Source organism: Platichthys flesus, chromosome 13, assembly GCF_949316205.1.
Source record: "Platichthys flesus chromosome 13, fPlaFle2.1, whole genome shotgun sequence".
In the NCBI taxonomy this organism is placed as follows: Eukaryota; Metazoa; Chordata; class Actinopteri; order Pleuronectiformes; family Pleuronectidae; genus Platichthys; species Platichthys flesus.
Window position 1 is genome coordinate 6,908,482 of NC_084957.1, and position 25,359 is coordinate 6,933,840.

The 25,359-nt window shown below is 40.7% G+C and overlaps 1 protein-coding gene across 4 annotated transcripts in view; it reads right to left on the bottom strand.

The window, feature by feature from the left end:
• The window catches only part of stxbp5l (syntaxin binding protein 5L), a 111,493-nt gene that overhangs the window by 22,462 nt on the left and 63,672 nt on the right, over positions 1-25,359 (bottom strand). For 3 of the 4 annotated variants that reach the window (XM_062402089.1, XM_062402090.1, XM_062402088.1), the window contains exons 6-19: positions 17,530-17,593; positions 15,423-15,506; positions 14,171-14,294; positions 10,919-10,994; positions 10,059-10,213; positions 9,462-9,534; positions 8,535-8,682; positions 8,128-8,195; positions 7,936-7,976; positions 6,655-6,869; positions 6,317-6,486; positions 5,777-5,902; positions 4,152-4,303; positions 715-780 (exon numbers count right to left, since the gene is read on the bottom strand). In XM_062402089.1, coding sequence (XP_062258073.1) covers positions 715-780; positions 4,152-4,303; positions 5,777-5,902; positions 6,317-6,486; positions 6,655-6,869; positions 7,936-7,976; positions 8,128-8,195; positions 8,535-8,682; positions 9,462-9,534; positions 10,059-10,213; positions 10,919-10,994; positions 14,171-14,294; positions 15,423-15,506; positions 17,530-17,593 — 1,562 coding nt within the window. Of the gene's footprint in view, positions 1-714; positions 781-1,961; positions 2,031-4,151; positions 4,304-5,776; positions 5,903-6,316; positions 6,487-6,654; positions 6,870-7,935; positions 7,977-8,127; positions 8,196-8,534; positions 8,683-9,461; positions 9,535-10,058; positions 10,214-10,918; positions 10,995-14,170; positions 14,295-15,422; positions 15,507-17,529; positions 17,594-25,359 lie in introns of all 4 variants that reach the window. The other variant, XM_062402091.1, reaches the window with a different exon arrangement.

A 25,359-nucleotide genomic window follows, 5' to 3' on the forward strand; every position in this document is an offset into this window, starting at 1 on the left:
GCTAATGCCCAAGGTAGCCCTCACTTAACTACTCTCCAGTACATGACCTGACTTTAGATGCTTCTCCATCACTAAAAAACCTCAGCATGTCAACAAGGTAAATAATGATTGCTCTGTGGTAATGTTACGCTGAATCATCCCATCGTGGCCGACATGCATTTGTAGTAAACATTTTCATGGTAACAGCAAGCTCCACCAATCAGAGACATAACTCCTACACCTGAGGATTATGGGTATTGTAGTACTTATCACTCAGTCCAAGAGAGGGAGAGGGATAAACGCTGAAGTGAGAAAGCCATAAAGAGAGAGAGAGAGAGCCAGAGGAAAGTGGAGAAATCATATAATCAATACACAACAGAGGAATAAAGTGAAACCAGCTGGAAACCGGTACAAAAAGCACAGAACAGACCACAACATACTGGGACCAAACACAATCACTACATGTTCTCAATAACAACTTTCCATTTGAAGGGGATTTTCAGCAATTCTTGCAGGAGACATTCAGAAACATTGAACAACAGCTGCCATTCTCATCAAGTGAAGATGCTCTGGTGATGGGTGAGGTGTCCACGTGCTGGACAGGTTAGAGACGGTGTCTTCCCAGCCAAGCTCCATAGTGCAATTCACATTTCCATACAGGGGAGATGGACTCTGTAGTGGCTGAAATGTGTGTGTGTGTGTGTGTGTGAGTGTGTGTGTGTGTGAGTAGGTTACCTGAAGTGGGTGACTTGCTTCTCTCCATGTCAATGGATTGCTGGTTGTCAGAGAGTTCAGTAAGGCCTGAGGCAGCCAATGGCAGCCAAGAGGAGGAAGAGGTAGAGAACACAGAGTCTGTCAGATTATTTCCATCGCGTCAATCGTTCACACTTTACAGGAGTCGGCTTGTTTGATGTCAGCCACATGGAGCCCCAAGAAAGAATCAGCAGCCCGTAGTTCATCCTCTCTGATAACTTACATTCCAAGTATTCTTTTATTATTTCTTAAGGTATGATACCATGGGAATCATGTGTCTTCTAGGAGCAGAGTGGCTGAATCCGGATGTTACCTGCACTGCAGTCTAATGTATAAATGTATAAATCACCTACTGTTGAATCTCCAATCAAGCTACTCAACTACAGAATTGAGTGTGAATATCATGATGTGTCAAATACAATCAAACTACACAACAGGACAAACATATATGATCATGCACCAAGCACAGGCCAGTAAAACAAAAAAACAACAACATCACAAATGCTGAAATATTACATTTCTGTGGGGAGTTTGAGCCGTGTTCATTAAGGCGTCATTAGCAGTCTCACTGAGTCGTCACACTTTGGAAAGTTTCCATTGATTCAACTATTTCCCCTTCAGTCAAAGTTTGCAGCAAACTTCCTCATGCAGATTTCCCCTTCAATCATTGACACTGGCTTTGATGATTGAAGGCACCAGAAGTATGATCTTAACTTTACTGAAGGATACATTTAAAAAAAATTAATTTGTAATCATCGATCAATCGATCATTCAAATTCACATTAAAGACCCAATGGATGAACAAGGCTTTATTCACCCCACTGACTAACCTTCACCTAAAATATACATCATGTGGATCATATAATATTTATAATTGCCCTGAGATTCAAATAGAGTGGTTGTCTCTCTGCAGAGGACATACTGCTGGACATGACTGGAATAGGTCGGCTTTGTTTTATATAGAAAAATACAGAAATGATATTCTGCTGGAAGACCAGGGACAACCACTTTCATTCCAATCATCTCCTTGGTTTGTCTTTTGGCTTTTAGTCCAAATCATCCCTTCCCAATCTCTATAGCAGCCATTTCTATCAACCCTGCTGTCCTAGAACTGTATGTTCCAACAAAACACTGCCCCATCCTCCCCCATCCCTCCCGCACACACACACACACAAACACACACACACACACACACAGAGCCCCCCCAGCCTCAGGAAGGCCTGACTTACTCTGATAGGATGTACGGATCCTTTTCTTTGAATCTGAATAAAAGTTAGACAGGCCACGCATGCTAAAGTCTGTCAGGCAGGCCCACATGCCCACACCAGCAGCCACAGAGTCGACATAAGGTGGGAGGAGGAGGAGGATGACAAGTGAGAACGAAGAGGAGTAAAAAGGAAGAGGTGTACAAGTGGGGTAGAAGGTAGAAATAATGCAAAAGGAATAATGGAAAGAATTTGAGGTAAAGTGGGAGAGGATGGGTTGATGGGTAAGGAAATTCGTTATAAAATTTAAGAATGTTGGGAGAGGAGGGGAGGAAAAGGGGAGGGAAAGGGGGGAGAGAAGAACACACAAGCTTAGAGTGGAAAAGAAAGTGAGAGCAAGCAGCAACCGCGTTAGTGTCAGGGGGAGGACAGACAAGATATACCCGCTAGTCCTGCAAACCCTGGTACCGCTGACGTGATTGGTCATTTGCACAGGAAGTAAACTACTGTGTTATAAGGGAACATATGATTACTTACAATGCAGCATCAAAAGACACATAATAAGTAATTGGTTTACATTTCATTTGTTCATATGTTTTTCTCTAATTCTATCCTGACATGTGCAGGCTGCATTAGACATTAGACTCATTACACACTAGAGCAACACATCTAATGATCATTCAATGAAATGAATGCATTACATTTAAATGACATATATATATATATATAGAATACAAATACACATATTTGTAGTGATAACAGCTAAAAATGTTGTGGGAAGGACAGAATCCCATATTCTCACAAGTTGGAACGCACCGAAAAGAGAAGATGCCAGAAGCTTGAACGCGGATTAACAAGGGCTGCGCACTTCACTTTTCTCTTTTGACTGAGTTTTTTGAAGTTTTGTCTTCAGCAATTTATTAACTCCCGCACAGCGAGTGCTTGAGATCATAACACCACCCCCTGTGGTGGAGAGAAAAGGGCACGGACGCCTGTTTGTATCTTGCCCTCAGTCTTGAAATTGATCTTAAAGAGCCAACGCTGAAAGACTTTCACAAAGGCGGACGTTGGGAACAATAAGTGCTGTGGTAGTCAATAAAGGCTCTAATGCAACACCGAAGTCTTGGCTCTGAAGTTCAAAGTCACCGATCCCTCCTTCGAACTTGATATTCCCCTTCACACTAACCCTGAGGACGTGTAAATCATTTTCACATACACTTTTGGGAATAATGTAATGAGTAAATGTCAGTACTAAATTATTTAATAGACTTTAGACATTTAAAATATTAAACAATTGGAGCTACTCCTCCTTCACATCCAAAGGTTATTCTGGGGTCAAATCAAAGTGTGGTTTTAGTGCGGCAGGGGTTGAATATTTTTACAGTAAGATTCTGCCCCCGAGACAGGAGACCATCAGCAGTCAAGAAAAGTAGCAGGAAAAAGGGAGGCAGGGGTCAGGAAGTACAACGAGACCTCTGTGGCTTGTCACTACAGCTCTATGCTCAAGCAGGACTAGAAACAGAAAGGACAGAGAAACCAAATGATAACATGCATAACAATGCCGACGTGGAATGACACGCAGGCCGTTAACATGCGCTTCATATCATAATGCAGACCTGTGACAGGCACATGGCTTTTTCAATGAATGTTTGAGTCATTGTGTGTTAAATTGTGACAGAAAAAGAGTGAAGAGAGAAGAAAAATAGTTGGACTGATGCAGACTCTTGAATACTGAGATACTGTCAGACTTTAATTAAAATAAGAGATAACCTATGTCAGAATGTATCATTAATATATATAAACTGTATATATATATGTTGTATTTTAGTAAATGTAATCTGTAACTTTTCACCAACTCTGATTGAGTGAGGGGGCCTGGGAGCGATGGTATTGATCAATTATACAAGGAAAGTAATTAGATCACCCTCATCATTGATTTTGTGCAACCTTAGGTAATTTGCCTGATTGATCAGTCGAGCCTTCGAAAGAATAAGTGATACAGAAGAAGGACAAAGAGGAAACGGAAGAAGAAACATCAGTGGAGGTAGAAAAAAGAGAGAGTGGACAGCAGGATAGAAAACAGTGGAGACAGTGAGATACAGCTGTCTGGATGTTACGGCTACATTTGTGGGTGTTAGTTGTGTACGTGCACGTGAGTGGCAAGATCCCAGAAGTGTGTGTGTGTGTGTGTGTGTGTGTGTGTGTGTGTGTTACCTGAGGTGGACTGTCTGTTCCTGCGGGGGGAGCGGGTAAGGCGCTGGTAGGGGTCGGAGGTTCCGTACAGATCCAGTGTCGACATACACAACAGGATGGTTTTCTGCAAGTAGTCCACTATCGCAAGGCCGTTGCAGTTCCCGAACGCCAAACTGGACGTACACAAACACAGCGAGGAGGCGCGTGCACATGCACAAACACACAAACACACGAACACATTTGCATTGACATTGTAGAGAAAGACATTTCGGCAGATTTATTTCACCAGGTTGTTCTCATTTGCAGATAAGAGGAGCAACGTGTAGCACAATCAAACACTGTGAAATTAACTGTGATATTTTCATGTAATTACTCCACCTCACGTCGAGTGTCTTTATCCCACACTACTCATGCTGCTGTTTTTGAATATTAATACTACATTTCCAACAAGCTCGACTAACATCTGCCTCCCCACTCTGCTCCGGAGCCTCTGGCCTCACTGATCACCACAATCTTGTTAGCAGTTATTTTTCTACTCGTCTATTTAGTGTTGGGCAAAATATCTTCCAGCCGAACAGGCGCTGACCAGAGTGAGAGGGTATTTATGACACAAACAGGAAACCACAGCATTCATAGATGAATACATCTTTTGTGGGGTCACACTGACATTGAACTGTAACTACCAAAAACTATTCAGTAAAATGTTTGTGTTCAATGTTTGTGCTTAATACATAAGAGAACATTCACAAGAATGCCAGAAGCATAAAAGGCATGGACACAGGTGTGCAGAGGAATGAAAGGGAATAAAAGTAAATCAATTTCTGCAATTCCATCCCAGCTCTGAATGGCTTCAGAGAGAGGTTTATAATGGTCCTGCTTTGAACCAAAGAGCTTTCTACAAGAGTAACATTTTTAATGTTTCCCTGATATGAAAACTTAAATAAATTAGTTTAAAATAAGTATCTAGCATTGAAAAGAAAACTATTTCCTGTCCTGCTTTTCAGTTTCATCAGTGTTTAAATTATGGTCTCAGACACTATGGGTGTTTTTCTGATTGGCCATTAGATGTTAAAATATGTAGGACAGGAAAAACTCCAGACCTAGTTAAATAATGTTCTAGCCTTGTACTTGGAATGTTAAGAGCAGGCACAAATATTTTGCATGTTGGGTTAAGGTTGTCTATCACAAGGTTGGCAACAACCATTCACGCTCACATTCATGCATCAACCTGCATGTCTTCAGAGTGGGGGGAGGATGCCAGATCACCAGCAAAAACCTCAGGACACGGAGAAAGAAAATGAAAACTCCCCTCTGAGAAAGGCTCAATAGAAACCACTCCAGAAAGACGTGCCTCTTATAAAGACACACGCCAATGAAGGCACAGATCGAGACAGACAGATGAGAACCTCATGGTCTCTGTCATGTTTCCACTGCCTGTTTGACTCCCAACAAAGCTGTTGTGACAGCGCTACGAAGCTGAACAACTGTCAGAGTACCAGCATTATCCACAATCAATTTGAGCAAGCACCTCTAAACTGCACAAAAGATAGCTGTTCTGAGTGGAGACTGATTGGTGCAATTGATTTTTTCTTTTTTTTTAGGAATAAAAGCCTGACAGACAGACAGTCCAGCCTCCTGTGACTTACAGGCCATAGGCAGAGTTGATGTCCAGGGTGCTGATCTGCTGTGGAGGTTCTCCATCTACCCACAGCAACTGGATGACCAGTTCAGCCTGGTAACCAGGGGGGACCCGAACCACCCGGTCTTTCACTCTGAAAAACAGACACATTATAGACGAGAAATCAGAGAACTGTGGAACAGTATAGAACATGCTGAATAATCGACGAAGTAATCAAATATTTCCATGTGCATTTGTGTCTCTATGTAAAGAACCTTCTCAGGTTTGTCAAACATGTTTAATTCCACTATGGAAATTCGCTAGAAAAGAGAATGTGGACAACTTATAGCTCAATGAATGGAAATAAATATCAAAGTGCTGACTGACTATACATCTAGGACAAATGTTCACGTACAAAGATAAATACCAACAACAACCAGAGACTGTACAGTTACTCCAATCAGCCAATCACAACAAATTCTGAACCCGGTCCACCACAATCTGATGGCAGAGCAGTATTGTTTTTATCTGGTGCACTGAACCGATGATGTGCATGAAGGGGTCTCACTTGAGGCAGGGGATGCTGTCTTTCACTCCCTCTGGTGTTCCACTGCTGGGGCTAACTGGGTGTGGGGCCTGGGGAGAGTGGGAGCCGGGCTCTGGGAAGCAGGGATTGTTTTCATTCTCAGAGGGAGTGATGACATCATCAGACTCGCACTGCAGGCGTATGTCTAGACACTGGGGACAAAAAGAGACGCTGAATTAGTGAATGCTTTTTAAATTAGATCACAAGGGTCAGTAGAAAAGTCACTGGAGACGTCAAAGCAGGAGTTGGGAAAAAATTACGATTTATGCACCAGATCGTCGGGATGCATTCCCTTTTGCTCTAAATGCGATTTCACTCACCACTATCTGAGTGTTGGCCTCGTATTTGCTGAATCGATAGAGGATGATGTGAGCTGAGATGCCAACCACACAGAAGATGCGACTCTGAGGGCACCAGCTGACCATCTGAACCGCGAAAGGGTCTTCCTCCACCAGATCGGCGGCCCGGCCCTCACCGGGCTTTGGCTTCTCAAACACTTTGGAGGTTTTCAACTTGTACAACATCTGCAACGTGACTGGTCAGAGACATTTGTGTGAGAAGAAATTGTAAATGGCAACATGCATGCACTGAGAAAGAAAACTTGACACCTACACAATATGTTGCCCATTGAAACAGTTTGCTTTTATTGCTGCAGATTCTGGCCTGAGTGAACAACCTACACAATGAACAATGTCCAGAGGAAACTTATTCATAGGATGCATTTACGTTTAATTTTACCGCATCATTAATGTCATTAATGTATTCCATCAATGAACAGTCATATCATTTAGTCTTTGTCCTTTCAGTGAAATATTTTCAATATTTTGTACCTCTGTGGTTGGCAGAGCTGTATAAAAGGCATTAGGTGAGTAATGTGACTGACTGATTGATATTTCACCCTCACACAAAGAGTGCAACAGCAGTGCAAGTGGCAAAAATAAATGTAAAATAATAATGAGTAATACATGTAAACTACTTAAAATGTAAAAAAATAAACAGAATAAACATAAAATGCCTCCATTCTGCTCCTGTGGTGTCATCCAAGTGTAAGTAAGCCCTGATATATTGTGGTATGATATATTACTATCGCATGAAGATAGAATGCTAGGTAACTATGTAATGCTATCCAAACTATGCTTGTGTAGTTTGTTGTAACTCGGGGGGGTCACTTAAGGTGAGGGTACGTCCGGGAGACTTTACTCACATTAAGCAATCAACCAATGTCAAGAAGGCAAAACCAAATGTGATGCAATCAAAATAAATGTCATCCACCGACCTCCCACAGGTCCACAGAGCTCAAGATTGTGAGGAAACCACACATTTGCATGCTAGGTATTTATGATGTACCCATGTGTGAACATGATAATGGGCAATGTGCCTCGTCTGATGTGAAGCATCTCATATCACCACTGTGCCATTAATTACTGTTGATTTCAGAGCCCAAGGCAAATCTAAAATTATTCTCCATGGAACTTGTGAAGATATAGTGTGTATCCAAGCATGCTGTGTGACAAAATCCTGTGTCGAACAAAGTGCATCACTTCACTTTAGCTCAGACACAATGAGATGAAGAGAAAGAAAAGTTTAGAGTAAAGACTTACTTGCAGATGCATCCCAAAACTTAATAGATCCGTCAGCATGCCTAAACAAAGAGTTGTTTACATGTTTACTCAGGTCTTTCAGGCTTAATTTGTGCACATTCTAAATTATCTATACACGTTTCCTTAAGTGAAAACACAAATGCAGACACACGTTTGGTTCCTAGGTGTTTGGACTTGTTATCTCCAACTCACCCTGTGAGGATGATTTCTGGGTAGGTGTTGGAGCCCAACGTCCACAATCCTCCACTGATGGGCCATTCCTGACATGGACACAGAGAGAATGTTCATTATTTGGAAAACCTGATAATCTTTTCTTTTTCTCCTGCTTAGCCCTGTTGGTGAGATTTCATCCTATTCCACAACACTCATATTTGAGACTGTTGCTGTACTTTTACAAAACACAAGCTGTAATTAGCAAAAAATAAAACTGTGGGGTTAAACAATAGTTTATATGTAAATGATGACCAGTTATTTTCGTAAAGCTTAACAGCAATTCAACTGAAAAGCTTACAAAAAAAAAATGGAAATATTACCAAAATAAACAAAATATGTGTGCAAGTATCATATGGCGTAATTCCCTTATAATTCCCCTCCCCTACCTTTTGACTGTAGCCAGTCTTCTTGTGTTTAGCTCCTATAGAGTAGAGGATGGGGATGATGTCGGGTGGACAGTCTGCAAAATACGCTGTGCAGGTAACTGGAGACTCATGGACGTCCATGGGGTAAGGGTTCTCAAAGACTGGGAAGCTGCACCGCACAGAACAAAGAGAAATGAAAGCTGGTTACCACGAAATAACAACAAGTAGATAATTGGACATTTTTTTTAAATAACCCTGCTATGTATCTACAAGAAAACATGTCCACAGCAAAAAAAAAACTCCCATCATTACAACACAATTATTAACTATTCCTTCAATAGTTAACTTTATAATTACTCATATTAGCATAGCTACTTAGCGTAAACTGTCTAAACTATACCCTCTCTGTGAAGGCCACCGACTTCCCAATAATAACCTATTTAAATGCAATTAGCAGCTAATCAACGGGCTGACCCGGTCGACAGTCTGGACATGTTAAAACTTCATTACGCCTTATCAGAAGATATTTATATCTTGCAGCTTTAATTAGGTCACCCAATTAACTGGGTGACCTGATTTATAGGTAAGTGTTATGCTGCTATTTAAACGTATTCACAAGACTCAGGTGTTAATCCGTCAAAACTGTGTCCGTCACCTTTATCTTCATTCCATCCCATAATGATAACAGTTTAATTTAACCGGATTAGTAGCATTTGCACCCTGATAGCAAAGTGGCATATATCACCTCAGTGTTCTGCCCTTTAGAATAGATCTGAACGACACTGTTAGCTGTTTGTCCCTTAATTTAGCTGTTGGCACGGGATCAGGTTTATGGATGACAGGTATATGTTGTGTTTTCCCTGAAGTGATACGAGGTCATGTCATGTCACATGCAACCGAGCTGCTGGCAGGTGTATTTACACTGTGCAGTATACATGAAGCACGTACTTGCTCTGTGTCAGATCCACAACAATCAGGTCCTTCTCCAGAAGCACCACCACTGCAGAAGGCTCCTGCACCTCTGTAAAACACAAAGCCAAACCGAAAAGGATTTTCAGGAAAATATTGTAGCTCAAGAAGTTTATTTTTGTGCCTTTAATGTAATGTTTATTTCTAAATTTGACGGTTCTTGTTTTGTCGATTAAATATAATTCACAGAAGATCACAAATGTACAAACCAGTCTTTGAAAAGCCCAGTTTGTTTTCAAGACATTAACAGAATATTGATTTTCACCAAAAGCAACTAAAAGTCTACCGTGTGCAGCAGAATATTTTTCATCTAGCAGACATGTTCGCCAAACAACAGAAAGAATTTGACTTGTGTGTATGTGTACAACAGTGTTTTATGAGATGCACAAACTGGGGCTAACTTAAATTACAAAGAGTTCACCTCCAAGTTCTTTTTATCAAATATTTTAACTATATTTATGGCTTTTTAGTGTTTACATGGTTCATTTTTGCTATTGGCCTCACAAACAAAATTCCACCCCCGTCCGTTCTATCAGTATGGACACCAGCTGTGTCCTTGTCTTTGGACACACTCACCGTTGTTGTACGGAGTGTCGCAGAGCACCATGAACTCTACAATCGGATAGTCCATCTCCAGCACGGTGATGGCTTTGCCGTGCATGATGGTTAACGTCGGCCGCCGTCCTGCCTTGTCATACGAAAGTCCCCCGGAGAAGACAATAAAAGGCTCGCTGTTGTGGAAGCAGAACAGGGTGTTAGGAGGGGTTCCTCTCGGGCTGCATCAGTGCTAGTAGCTAAATCTGACTATGTAATAATGAAATAGAAAAGAGAATACACTAATGAGTCAATTTAACTATTTGTGAGACACGCATGCGTCACACCAATTTAATTAAATACTAAAAAAACAATATCTTTGACTCTAAAGGCTACATGTCATTCAACACAATTGTAGGAAACACTTTCAATGAAGCAGCGATAACGACCTCTTAAGGCTGAAAAAAAGCTAATCCAGTGTGAAGTGAACTGAATCTGCATTGAATGAAAAACAAGAGTGTTATTATGTCCGTGCCGGTTCTACAGGAGTTGTGTAAGTGATTCAAAAAAGAATCAACCAGCTGGAGACTGGTTTAAAAGCTCAGTGTAATCATGTATAATTTTACCCCCCCCTCCTCGGCCCTTGAGCACACTTTAAGAGGCCATAATTATGAAATAATGCTTTGCCAAAAAAACGTTACTGCTTTTTGCTCGTGATTATCACTGTCTGGGGTAACATTAGCAACATTCTCTTTAATTCACCAGATGATGAAATAACCACAGGATAAAGAAAAACTTCCTAAGCACCAGAACTGTGTTGAAATCACAGTTTATTGTAATCAAACTTAGGACAAAATAAAAACCAGGAAATGTGGATCTGAACGTCTGTTTGAGAAACACACCTGCTCTTTGAGGTCTTGTATTCCACTTTGAGGATGGGCTTACATGACTCCTTCCTCCCATCTCTCTGTATCTTACCTGAAATAGAGACAATAACAACAAATTGAAATACACAAATGCTTGGTGCTGATGGCTCCACTTGGGAAATGCTCTCAGGAGCTTTCTAAGCTAAACAGGGAGTGCGGGAAACCCCCTTATACAAGAATGAGGTCCTAGACATTTGACAGGTTAAGACTCTAAACTAGAAAGGTGGAGGCAAAACGACGCCATCAGCATTAAGAGGTAGTAAAAGTGTCGCAGGAGGGCCTCATATTTAAATGGTGTGTGACTGATTGGACTGTAATTAGTTGGCTTTCAGCTGATTGGACTAACGCACAGTGTATTTTTCCATAATTTTTTCGTGCAACCTCTCAGTTAGTTTTTTGTTTGACAATTTAATCAAACAAAAGAGCAAAAACTACAAAAGAGAGTTTGGGAAACGCATTAGTCGACAACTTTTAATGTGTGTTCTTCTGATGATCCCCCCCCCCCGCCCACAACCCTCCATTTCAAGCTAATCATTCTATTCTGCATCACTACATTAATGGCTTTATTATTTAATGGACATTGCACCACTTCAGGCTCACAGCCCTATCCTCCGTAATAATAATAAAGTAACAATAGTGACTAACACTGTTTGTCTCATTATAAGTCACAATGACACAGTTCCAGAGAAACAACCCCGATCGGAAATTGAAAAAAAATAGTTTTGTCCCTGTTCCCTCTTTACTTTCTTATTATCGTTCTGTAATATTTCAAATTCTTCTTCTCAGGAAACGTCTGAGTGGCAGACCAACATCACAGTTAGCAGATTACAGACTGAGAGTTATTTTTCAGCTGCTTCACACAGTGAAATGATTTCTTCTGATTTGAAAGAGGAAGTCTCTCGTCTGGAAGGCAGAGGGACCTTGGGTTTTTACCTCACGGTCAAAGTGCCCTGAACAAAATCCCAGCGCCTTCTGAAAGACTCTGAAAGCCAAGGCTTCTCTCTGCTGCTGCTGCTGCTGCTTTTACAAAATGGAATGCAGCAATTTCAAATACATTCCTCATGATAAACCAAGTGAATCTGAAAAAACATGTAATACAGTAATGAATTACGAATGAAGGAAATGACTTCAATACAAAAGCTATACAGAATCGCTCGGGATTGGCATGGTCCATCTTTTACCAAACACTTGTTTGCTAAAACTAGAGTGTGGGCGGAGCAGTGATTATCTATCTGAACCTGAACCGCGGCTGAGAGGAAAAACACCCATTCTGTTTTTGTGTCTTTAACCCGACCCGAGTCTGATGTTCTCCCAGATTGCAGGAAGGTGCAGCCTGAAGAATCAAGTATCAGATTCTCCTCATATTATCCTGTACAACTTATCGTTCATTATTAAATACATAAATGTCAACCTGGTGTCTCTGTAATTGTGTTCTGCTATGAGAGTCCAACCAACACACATACTTTTCATGTTTTCTGAATTTCATTATAAACAAAAAATATTCAGCTTTATTCACAACAAGGCCTAATTTAAATTGTACATAGACTTACCATGTGAACATTATTAAAAATAATACAGTCATAGTTTTATTGTCAAGATGAAAGCCAACTTAGAAATGCCTCTAAAAGAAGTATAGTGCGATTTAATGCATCAAGTAATGAGAAGCTGGACGAAGCTGACTGCTCTGTGGCTTGGTCAGAGTTATTGAAATAGTCTCAGGTGATAAAATGAATTCACGTTGTTGCTGTTGTTGTTGTTGTTATTGTTATTGAAGAACCTACAGCTGGATGGAGAGCAGGCCTCCTGTCTCGCTCCAGCTCTCAGCACAACATCTGAGCACCACAACAGTGTCCAGCAAACAACACATCAAATCAAAATCAATACTGAGTAACTTTGAGCATGAAAGCATTTGTATCACAGGTGGGTTTCGGGGGCGTGATGCTCAGACTACAGGGTTCGACCGCTTCATTTATTTAATACCAGAATAAAGGGAGATGACATGTTTACGGTTTATGCTTCTTCTTTTCCCAGGTCTAAATTCCCCTCTGTTCACGTTCAGTTGCTTCTGTCCTTTTCCTTTATCTGTTATGTAAACAATCTGCTGGTATTTAACCAGGTCTTAGCGACTGCTCTTCCGTCCTCGACATTCCTCGCCCACATCCCCCCTCTTGCTTCACTCTTTTGTGATTCTGCCCTGAGATCACATAACACAAGTCACAGCAGACTTATTCACCACCAGATATCTGACAACATAAGAGTGGCGGGGTAGTGAGGAAACAAAGGGAAGATAAATTGGCAGAGGAGGATTCAGGATTAGATTTAAAGAGGGAATCAGTCAACCCACTATTCTCAACTCAGAGCCAGATTTGCTTTGTCATGCACTCTCGATGCGAAGACCCTTGGCAAAGAGCGTGGTGTGAATAATGTGGAGCTGATGGCTCTGCACAGCTGCACTGCTCCACCAAGCCATGATAACCAGGAGTGACTCCAAGGATTTGATAATGGTAAACAGGCTGCATTTATAATTGCACTTATCTAGTTTGGATGATTATCTAAAGCGCTTCACAGAACTGCTAACCGCTCACATATTCACAAACACTTTCCGCAATGTCTATCACACACGAGAGAAGGGGCAGTTCAGGATTCAGTGTCTTGCCCAAGAACACCTCGGCACGCAGAATGAAGGAATTGGGGATCAACCGACCTGCTCTAATTTCTGAGCCACAGACAGTACCAATGTCTTTGATATACAGCGTGATGTAGGCCACATGGACAAACCCCATTTACCAATTCATGTAAGTGGATAGTTTCATTGATGATTAAAGGGGAATTCTGATATTTTTTAACCTGTGGCCTCTGTTTAGAAATATGGGTGTTTTAATGGTGCTCACAAAAACTTTTGTAAACTGTCCAATAGATCACCTCTGCTAGCAGCTATAACCCTTCTAATTAATCTACTTCCCCTTAAGTAGATGTTTGGTCTATATTTACATACAGACTTTGTTATGCCGTCTTACTGTTTGAATCTCAACCCATAGACAACTAGTTAACCATGAATTTGTTCCACAGTGGATTGATCAAATTTACGATTTATCCTAAACGATGTGTCATTTCTGTCTGTTGTGTCAGTGAGCATCCCAGTGACCCAGTTTTTCCAGCTTGGGGAACATAAAGGCTCGATTCTGTTTAATAATAAAAACAGTGTAGAGGTGTGGGTGTGAATCTCACCGTGAGGGAAGGTGACCTGGAATGGCTTGGTGGTGTTTCTGAGGTTCCACATGGTCAGGCTGCCGTCTGAGTGACTGCACATGAACTGCTTCCCTTCATGATGCCAGCTCACGGAGTGGATGGCCTGTGCCAACGACAGAGATACAACATTACTAAACCACAACAGCTTCTACTCACAGGTCATTTCCTTCACTAACCACGTTACTGTGAATTTGCTATGTTTTTTTTTTAAAGAAAATAAAAGGTTAACAACAGCAACAGAAGCAAAACAGAAAACCCAAATAAAATAAACAATAAAGTGCAATGCAATTCATGGTTAACCAATATGAGCACAAGTTTAAAATATTGAAGCTTGGCCCTGCTGTCCTCGTCTTTGTTGTTTTGTTTGTACTCAGCTGAAGAGGTGTAACACAGAGATGCCATGCTACGCTGGAGGTGATGCACATGAGACCGCCTTAATGACTGTGAGCAGGATGTGACTCTTCACGGGAGATGTGACAGGAGATGAGAGATGCAGAAGATCAGCGCTACGAGTCGAAATTGTCCAAGGGGCAAATTGGGTTTGAGGCCACAGAGGTTAAAAAAACAAACAGATTAAATCAGCAGATGTGTGTTGGTGTTTGACAGGGGTTGTGTATGAACCTGACTGTGTGTTTGTGTGTGTGTGTGTGTGTTTGTTTGTGTATACTGTAACAGAAATACAGACTAGGAAAAAATTTGACGAATTTGAAGCTATTCAATTAAGACTAGTTTCATCTGCTTTTGGCTGAGTCATTTCACAATGTCCATTCTTATTGAGGCTTTTATACCTGATGAAAGGAAGACCAGGAAAATGTAGTCAGTGTATACCTTAAGCAGGTTAAGGTCACCTGGAAATGTTGTTTACCCAGCAGTGTCTTATTCAGATTTGTGTCTTGATCAGTTGGATATCTGATTTGTTGTAGCAAATGGTCAGATGGCCATTTAAAAGCGAAGCCGCACAAGCTAAACATCATCAAACACAAAGGACACAGAGTCTCGTTTTGCACAGCACTTCTAACTGGATGAAACGACAGCTATATTCTTCACCTGTTATTTCCTTCACATGGAGATAACAAAAAAGACAAATCCTTGTTTCCACAGGATTCTGTAGTCATGGAAGGTTTGTAAATATTTACCTACATCGATCCGTACGTTTGTGTCAACATGATTCACTTTTGAACGACTATATATTTTGAGTTGGTGATAACATGAGTGCGGAGTGGAGTCTCACCTCATCGTAGTAGATTCTGAAGTCAGCCTTCTTGCACCGGAGGTCCCATTGTACGACCGTCCCGCTCTCAAACCCTATAAGCAGCTTCAGAGTGACAAGGAATGCGAGTGAGATATACGAGCGGAGCATATTGACAACAGCAGCAATTCAATTCAAGTAATTTCATTAATTTTCTTTGATGTGAAGAGACATTTTGGCTCTGACAACAAAAAAAATACAGTTTCTCAGATGGCTGCCGGTGAGTTTTATGGTTTGTCAGGACTGGAAGTTCATACCTCAAATATGTAGCACTGAGCTTCTATACAATTTATCTAAACAAGTTTATACATGCGTAGAAATACGTATATACCTATTTCTAGATCACATGGACAAATGCCTTGTTGCACATAAGGGATGAAAAAAGGCAACAACAACAACCTCACAAAAACACCTGCACACAACATTGTTTCACACTCATGGGGTTTGAAAAAGAGAGAAAAGGGCAACCCAGTGTGATCACAGATCAGAGGAAAGAGTTCGAGAGTAATGTTGGAGGAGCACAGCCTGCAAGACCGAGCGGAGGAAACAAATCTCCTGCTGAGAAGGAGACGTGTGTGAAATCTTAAACTAGAAGTAAGAGGGCAAGCGAGGTGGAGAAGGAAATCTAGTAACTCTCCTGAAACCTTTAAGCTTTACATTGGCATCACCTACAGTTACAAAGGCAAACAAGCAGGGAGGATGAATGAAGATGTCCTGTGAACACGTCCATAAAGAACACAAAAGGATTTACATTATTCTCAAAACACATTATTTTTTCCGATGACCTCACAAGTTTATCCACTTATCATTGTAGCTCTTAGTCTGTTATTAACTTAGTTTTGATGACTAGGCTGCAGGAAAAGCTTAAAATCACACAAAGTCATAAAATCGCTAATCTAATTCACTGGTGGTTTCTAAAATGTTTATGGATTATGTGATACAGCAGAAATGGAGCAACATAAATCACCCTAGTCATATTTGTGGTCAAACGAATTTTACTTAATGTCTTTTTAACTTGGATATACTGATCCTCATAAGCAAATGTTGGTACCAGGCCAGGGAGTCTGTACTATGTGTGAAATAACTTTTGTGATGAATTTTTAACAAATATGTTACAACCCAACATTTTATTTTACAATATCCTGACATTTTTGGGGGATTGCGAGGCTGAGCTACTGTAAGCAAAAGGTTCATGCATAATTTACAACAGTTACTACGAGTTTATAGTTTCTTGTGGAGCAATGAAAATGTATTTGATATGAATTAATGTTGGTTCCCTGCTGTCAGACCCCAGACGTAATTAGGAAGCTGGAACTGTCGGCTTTGTATTTACCACAACTGAAAGTGAATAATAAGCAAAAGCAAAAGCTTTGAGAAATAAGAACCTTTGTAGAATCCTGTATCTAACCTTAGCCTTTAAATTCCATTAATACCATTTTCTTATGCTACTCACAGCACTTCTTCCTTTGTCCTTTGACTACAGTGTGCGAGAGCAGCTGCAAACTCCTCACACGCTTTATGTCTTCACAGCTTGTCAAGTCTGGTTTTACCCAAAGGCAGAAAAAATCCATCGAGAAAAATCAATATGCTCTTCAACGACCTCTCTTTTTACAGCAACCTCAGCCTGACACCCTTCCTGCCAATCTGACTGCGACATGACCCTGAGAAACTCGACCGTCCTCAGAAGATATTACCTGCAAGTCCCTCGCACTTCAAATCATCTGCGTGTGTATGTGAAGACCCCGAGGGACGGGGAAAATAACATGAAAGCAACAAGGAGAGATACTATAGAGCCATGGTGTGCAGCGGGTAAGCCACTCAGAGGAGCTGAGAGAGTGAGAGGTGAGACTTGAGGAGGAAAGTGTTAGGAAATAGACAATAGGCAGAAGAAATGATGGAAATGCAGTGACAGCAGGAGGAGTTTGATTGACAGATGGAAGGGATTTGACTAAAGGCAAGTGTTAGCACAAGGAAATATGTTGGGTTGGGGGGGGGGGTGCTCTATGTTGCAGAAAGTGATCAGGTTAAGAGTTGGTGTTCGAGGAGAACCAGGAGGTGTCTGTGGTGTTTCTTTTATATGCCTACTCACCTTGCCTTCATCCTTTGGGCTGTCGCTCAAATGAACCACAGGTCCTGGATGAGTTTTAGTTGCTCTGTGATGAGAGGGAGACATAAGAGAGAGATGAAAAAGACCCATAGCTCTTTGTTTGGAGAGGACGTGGAAGCAATGACTAATGATCAATTTTAGAGTTTTACACTTTGCATACAAGTCACATTTCCCTGTTTGGTCCAAACGCCTAGTTTAAAACAAGCTGCAAGGTAAAATGACATTAACAAACACTGTATAGAAGAGAATACTTGACTTGATCCAGGGAACAACGGCAACCAAATTTGTGTTCCATATGAATACACTCTGAATCAGGTGACCATGCCCCTCTTTAGCAGTGGTGGTTGGACTCATTGATAGTGAGGACAACACACACCAGTTGGAGATTCTGCATACTGAGTCGAGCTCCACTAAACTGTGAATAAAAAAGGTGACCAGCTCCTTGTGCAGCAGTGGTGGTGGTGCAGCTTCAGGGTTCGGAGGACTGCGTCCCACTGTCCGGCTTAACCTGCTCCGGCTAAATCATTGGAGGTTACTTTTAGAGAAAGAAAGCTGCAGCCACCCACACGCCCAGCAAACATGGTTTAAAGTGATTAAATAATTATTAAACTAAAAACAGACGCAGGTTGACAGTTATATACAGAGAACACTTCTTGCCTCAGCACTGAAAAAAAACATGACACTGTGTTTTTCTTTAAAATATCAGTGTGGCGCATGAAGAAATAAGGCTGCACACAGAGATAATAAGGAGTTGCACATAGAGCTCAACCTCACTACACTCTCGAAACCCAGCAGTCGCTCGGATTTTTTAAATGAATGAAAAGTCAAACCTACTTATGCTCTTAGGTAAAACCTAAAAAAATCACTACCATGGCTCGGCCATAAAGTGTTCAACAAATTACTGTTCTAACTGCAATTACCAGACAAAGAGCAAAATATCAAGGGTGGGAGGGAACCGAGTACATTTACTCAAGCACTGAACTTAAGCACAATTATGAGGTAGGTCAAGCTGTGGAGTTGACTTTTCACTCAAAATAAATCTTATATCTTCTGAAAGGCACACAGGGGGATAATAATATATTGAACCTGTATATGATGTTTCAATTGAATCCGAATACAATATAGAATTATTGGAATAAAATGGACTCAGAAGACAAATATTTTTTCCAAATTGAACTCACACGACCACATAATCTGTCAGTATCATAGGGGATTGTGACAAATGAGACTAATACAGAAGACAAGAGACGTCTTGCTTTTCAGTTATCAAATCTTCTCCCAAAACTTACAGCATTAAAAAAGAACCACTTCGTCAGCGGCCAGCTTCACTGCAGCAGCCCCAACAGCATAATGACTTAAATGTGAGCTGATGTGGGAAGGTGAGGTAAAGTGTGACTGACATGTTCATAACTGGCCATTTAGTTATGCCTGCTGTGGCAGGGCGATAAAAACAACTCATTATCTTCGACAATCTGAGAATGCAAAATGCAAAGGTATCAGCAAAACATCCACAAATAACACATTCAGCCGATGCCCAAATTCTGTTGTAACAGGGATACGCTTGTTTGACCCTATACAATGTACAAGATGTACATTAACAAACCTCAAACACACACGCACACACACACACTAAATATTAAGTTGTCAAATAGAAAATATTTGCAGCAGCTAATGAGTTTTGGATACAGCGGATTTGACCAGGGGCAAATGCTTGCTATTGCATAAGTAAGGTTGTTTTCCTTGGTTAATGAACGTCATCACTCTGTGGAGGAGAATATGTGAATGGAGTTGAGTTCCTGAATGACTCAGTGACTCCTTTCAGTTGACAAGGCCAGTTTTTGAAAAGCAAATATTTCAAATCAGGATGTTAGAAGAAAACGATTATTTTACTTTTGAATGGAGCGTTTAAACAGGAAAACCAGAGTTAGTCTCTTAAAAATACCTTACATCACTTTAAAGTTGAGTTGCTTCCATCTCAATAAAAAACTCTAACAATGAATTTGTCAAAAGCACTTTCCAGAATTAAGAGTTTCTCCATGCATTCTCCATGCTATAGACTTTATTCAATCTTTAAAGGGATCTCATATATTAAACTTAAATTAGTTTTCTGATATCTTCCGTAGTTTTTCGAATAATCACATTTCAAGTTCAATACTTGTTTTCTGAGATTTGTTTTTTTTATAATGGATGTGCTGCATTAAGAGACTCCACCAAAACTGAGATAGAGCATCATTTAAAAGCCTTTGAGAGCTTCTCTACATTAAGCAGCGGGATCTGGAGCTGGTCACAGCCAAGAACATCATGAAGTCCTACTTAGTCCAGATGGATATATAATGGCACATGTCCTCTGTCTGTCCTCTGTTCCCGCTGCCTCTGTGGTTGTTGGTTTACAAATCTGAGGAATTACTAGTTGGGACGATGAATGCCAGAAAAGTATCTACAAGCATCATCAATCCGAAATGGAACTGCTGCTACTATTGAAGTAAGAAAGCCTCATTTACAATACTGTCCCTGCACTATTCAACAAATAATCTCAGAGACAAAGATAAACAACATTATCTGTTGTGTAACTAGGAATTTGAAAAAAAAATACGTATTTCCCTTTTGCACAGATTAATGCTTTATAGATTAATAGACAACACTCAGATTGCTCAAATTAAACCATTCTTTTAACTGAAGCTTCCAGGAGGCAGAAAATGTTATAATACAACTGAGGGTTATAAAGGAATAACACACACACACACACAGATGCACAGACACCTTGAGCTGAAGCAGAGCCAGTGGAGCCATGGCAACCAATCACAGGAGAGACAAACTAATCGATGTGACAGATTAGGGAGGAGGAAGACAAGGCAGGAAAAGCATGTCAGCTGCAGAGATGTCAAGTATGTGACATGTTTGAATTGTAGAGTGAGTAATATTCAAGTGGCATCACATGCAGAGGCTTGATACGACATTGTGATGTCTCCTGTACATCTCCATCTGTTGTACAGGTAAAATGAGATGTCAGAAGGTAATGCAATGTCTAAACATACAAATGTATTGTGTGGTTGTATATCTATTTATTTATAAAAAGTTTTTGATACACAACATTAGGTAGATGGACTGTATTTATATAGTATTTTTCCAGTCTAATCAACCAGTCCAACTGGTTTCCAGAACAAGTTGCAGTCACCCACTCACACACACAATGATACACCGTTCACACACTGTCAGCACAGCCTTCAGGTATTTGGGGCTCAGTATCTTGTCCCAAGACAATTTGTAATACAGCCAGGAGGGGCTGGGGATTGAACCCCCGACATTATGGTTAGTACATAATCCTCTCTGCCACCTCCATAGAGACAGCCATTAAACTGACTCAACGCTAATGTTAACAGTTTATTGCTAATCTCTTAATTCCTCTATGATAGTCTTTGGTTGAGCAGAAAAGCGTAGAGTCAAATGTGCATCTACAGCATCTCCGTGTTCCTGATATTAGTTTTTGGTGATGTGAATCCATGAAGAGACATTTTTCAGTTTCCTAAATCTGGTCGTGTGTAATTGTAGAACTTTAACCATCTGCTGACCTGGAATCAGTAAGTCTCGGCTCAGATAATGTTGAGGTATTCAGGAGAAGACATGCACCGCGGAGGAAGAGGAAGAAAGGAGACATGTAACTGCTCAGAAATGATGAGATCACAACACCCACATTTTTGCTTATAGAACACAGCTCAGACGCTCAGCTGCATCCTGAGCTAGCCTCTTCATTGGCTCTTTCTCAGCCCATAGTCTTACCCACAATCCTTTTCACCTAGTGTAAAAAGAGACAAAGACATTTCAAACAAGCAGCCAGCATTTTCCTATTTTTTGACTCGTTTTCATATTTTCCTTTGCTGCAGAAGTCAACCCTATAGCACCACAGAGCTTGGATGCTGTTCCTCTCCTTTATCTCCAGTGAGGATTAGCTCTGCATTCAGCTCAGGAGACAATATTTCTGAAGAGTCAGAGAGACGGAAATAATGAAATAAGACTGTGTAGGGGCAAATGATTTGCTATTGCTATCACAAATACTCTTCACTTTTATGTATATTATCGTGCCGTTTCTGCAGTTAAATGTGAAGAAAGAAACATTTACAATAAAGGTTCTTATTGGCTGTCCTGCATGGCACTTGATCAGGCCAGGGGGTGGAGTTTTCTTGTCGCAGATGACTGGGAGTTTTGAGTGTCATTGGTGGACGCGACTGCTTAATGAACCCGTAACTTTTTTCTGTGTGTTAATGTTTACAAATGAACTCATTGGCATACTGACACTGAGTGAAAACTAAGATCGAGCAGGCCAGTGCAACGGAAATCGGGTCAAAGCCGGGAAGGAGACACCACAGAGAAGATCATCAATCTCTTCCTTTTACTTGCAGCTGCAAAGTTACCCTCTGCGTACTCACGGGCAAACACACCTTGGAAGCCTTAGACAAGCCTTAAATCATCAGATCCCTGAGGATGCCTTGCAGAGACATAATGCAATTTAAAGAATCCAACACATTTCTAAACCACCATTTCTAAACCACCAATTAGAGACAGGAGGAGAGTTTGACCAAATCACTGCTTGAGCACAGCTCAGTGGAAATGGTGGAGGTGTTGGAAGTTGTATTAGTTTGAATTATATCTTTCTCTCTCGCCTCTATTTTAGATTTTCTACTGACTGTAGCTCTACGAATAGCAGGGGGAACAACGCACTATGTATCGAATTCATATTCTACTATAATTCACATTGTTCACATATCATAAATGCTGACAATACTGTAATTATGTCTGCTGTTTCATGTTTGCAGGGACAGAGCACTTTAATCCCAAGTTATTCAGGTGTCACCTGCCAACCATATATTCTGCAATATTTCTTTGCTTTGATAAAAATAAAGAAAGACATTTCATTCAGTGGTTTTGTTTGTATGATGTTCACATGAACATATATTGTATCTAGTGTCCACCAAAGACCGAGGTGGAGTAAATAACCTAACAAATACTGAGTTGTGTGAAACAGAGTTCTCTATAGCATCAGAGTGTTGACATTATTGACTTAGAATGACCACACTGCTAAAATCTGTTTCAGAAACACTGCAAGCGTTTCTTTCACATCTCTTCAGCCTGAGGACCTGCCATTGAGACATGTTGACTGCAGTTGTCTCCATAGCGACTTCAGCTCAGTGACAGTGCCATCTCTGATCTGATCCTCCATTCTTGTAGCAGCTACTTCACAGGCTATTCACCCAACCTGCCACATCGTCACAGGCCCTGCAGCCTTAATATAGAGAGAGACTTACAGGTACTTGTCACATGCATGTTATATTCCACATTTACCAAGACAATTAACCTTATACTTATGCTTTGGGGTTCCTAAACATAACTACAGAAAAAAAAAGGACAATGTTTGAATGTACGTGAACATTTATCAGAGCCTAGCAATCCATTCATTTGCATATGTTTAATGTTATCTATAGGGTTTCTAATGCCATGTGTTTCCATGTACGGTTTGTATCTGCATAGCTCATTTGCATTTTAACACTACTTATTCATTGAAAAGAGGTTGGACCAGGAGGACGCTGAGAGCTTCTTCTTGATTTGACAATCTCAGTGGAAGAAAGCGCCAAACATAGCAATGTTGACTATGGCTGACATGATGCCAGGCGTAAACATAATTCTGTTCATCAGAGGGATCTGTGAAGTGCAGCAGGATGCGCGCAACGCTGCTGTGTTTTCTTCCATATCCCCCTTGCAGCTCATTTTTTATATCTCATTGTAGAATTAATCTCCGGAAGATGAAATTGTGCATTAAATATGTTGCAAACCCATTTGAATTTCAATGAGAGCCACGGCCCTCCTGTTTGGAAACATTGGCCCCAGTTGAACTGTCGCTATAATTGATTATTTTTCCAGAGAGCATACTTTGGTTTGTGTTCAATTAATGCATCTGTGAACGGCTGGCACACAAACAAACGCTGGGATGGCGCGCACACACACACACACACACACACACACAGATGCACACACAGATGCACACACTCACTAAATGACTCTCACTCTGCTGTTGGTAAACAGTGCACAGAGTGGATCATTTCTCCTATGCACACTAAACGTTCCACAACAGTCCCCACTCATCACTATTCATTCATGTTTGGTAGAAAACGTCCCCAGCCAAACTGGAAACTCTGAAACTCCCCAGTCGCTGTGTGCGTTGATGAGAGAAGATTCTCTCTATACTAGTTCAACTTCTCATGAACTCCACTTCAGAAAGGTACATGTACAGAGTGCTGACGGTTAAAAAAAAATATAGAATACATTATACATTGCTCCAAGCTCAAAAAGAATAAAATATAGATTGTTCATAATTAGGGGTGCAAAATTTCGGGAATATTCAATGTTGGAAACATCCATGGGAATATACGGGAATTAAAGGGAATTAACGAGAATAAACGGGAATTAAAGGGAATAAACTAGAAATGTTCTGGGTAATTTAAACTAACTGTATTTACCTTGTCATATACAGACATATTAATAAACATTTTGTTTTGTCATAGGCTGATGTGAGCCCTGAGGAAACTGTGGGCACTTGACTATATGCTTCTGCATCTTTGTGTCATTCTTAACAAGACACTAATGCAATGCCAGAGATATTAAAAGTTACCCTTGCATGTGATGGAAGAATGACAAGTGGAGGGTTGAAATTCAACCTGCAGCGTGTGCTGGATTTCATAAATCTTTAAAGTAGAGTTTTGAATGATGTTTTTGTTGCTCAGCGTTTAATTTGATAATTTTTTTTTGTATTCAAAATTTTCAAGATTCCCGAGCTTAACTTCCCATGGAAAGTTTCTGGAAATTTACCGGAAATTGTCCGCCCCTGTGCAACCCTATTCATAATACAGATTGTAAATGTGATCTCCCAACTTCATCCACCTCTCTGTCTGAAATGTGATTTTATATACAACTGTTTTCTAGATGCATCTCTTCTACACAGTAACTTCACCCACTGTGTTGTGCTGCTGCTCTCTTCCAATTGTGTTCACGTTTGCCAGTTTAAGTCTTTTAACTATCTCAGAGTCCAGATTTAAGACTACAGGAGACGAACCCTTAGCAGGACTGGTTATGTTTATGAAACAAAAATAATAATGATTTTACTTACATGTAATAATATCCTAAAATGTTAATGAAGCAGTGTTTGTGTTTATGGCTGGAAGCAGGATTGAAAAACACCTTTTTCAATTAACAATGTACAAATATCCACATATCACTGAAAATACCTGTCGCACATTTTTAGACTTTTTACGAAACTTAGGAAATTCTGATCATAACATGAAAGTTAAAAAGAGAGTCATCCATACAGCAAGAAATAAACAAACCAAAATGTTCTGCTCAAATCTCAAACACTGTCTTGGCCTCCGAGACTCAAGCAGTGATTGGCAGACAGACCTCCCACACAGACACACCAGTGTTGTGACTGCTCTCCCCAGTTTGGGCTGTCACAAGGCAACAAGCTGGTTCGCTATGAAAGTGACTTGTGACTGACACTGCAGCAGGGGACTTGTCAGGCTAACACCACATGCACAGCGTGTAGGTGGGTGAAACCAAAAGAAACAAACAGGCATTCAACAGAGCTGCGCCCCATTTATTCACTTGACAGTGCCATTCATTTTCAATCTGCAGCATTATTACAGCGAAACAAACAATCCACATATTCACCTAATGCTAAACCAATGAAATCCCTCTGGTGATTGCTTCTCTCCATAATATCAAATGCTGTCAGGCCCCAAAGAACTGCCAATCTTCAGTGTCTGCAAT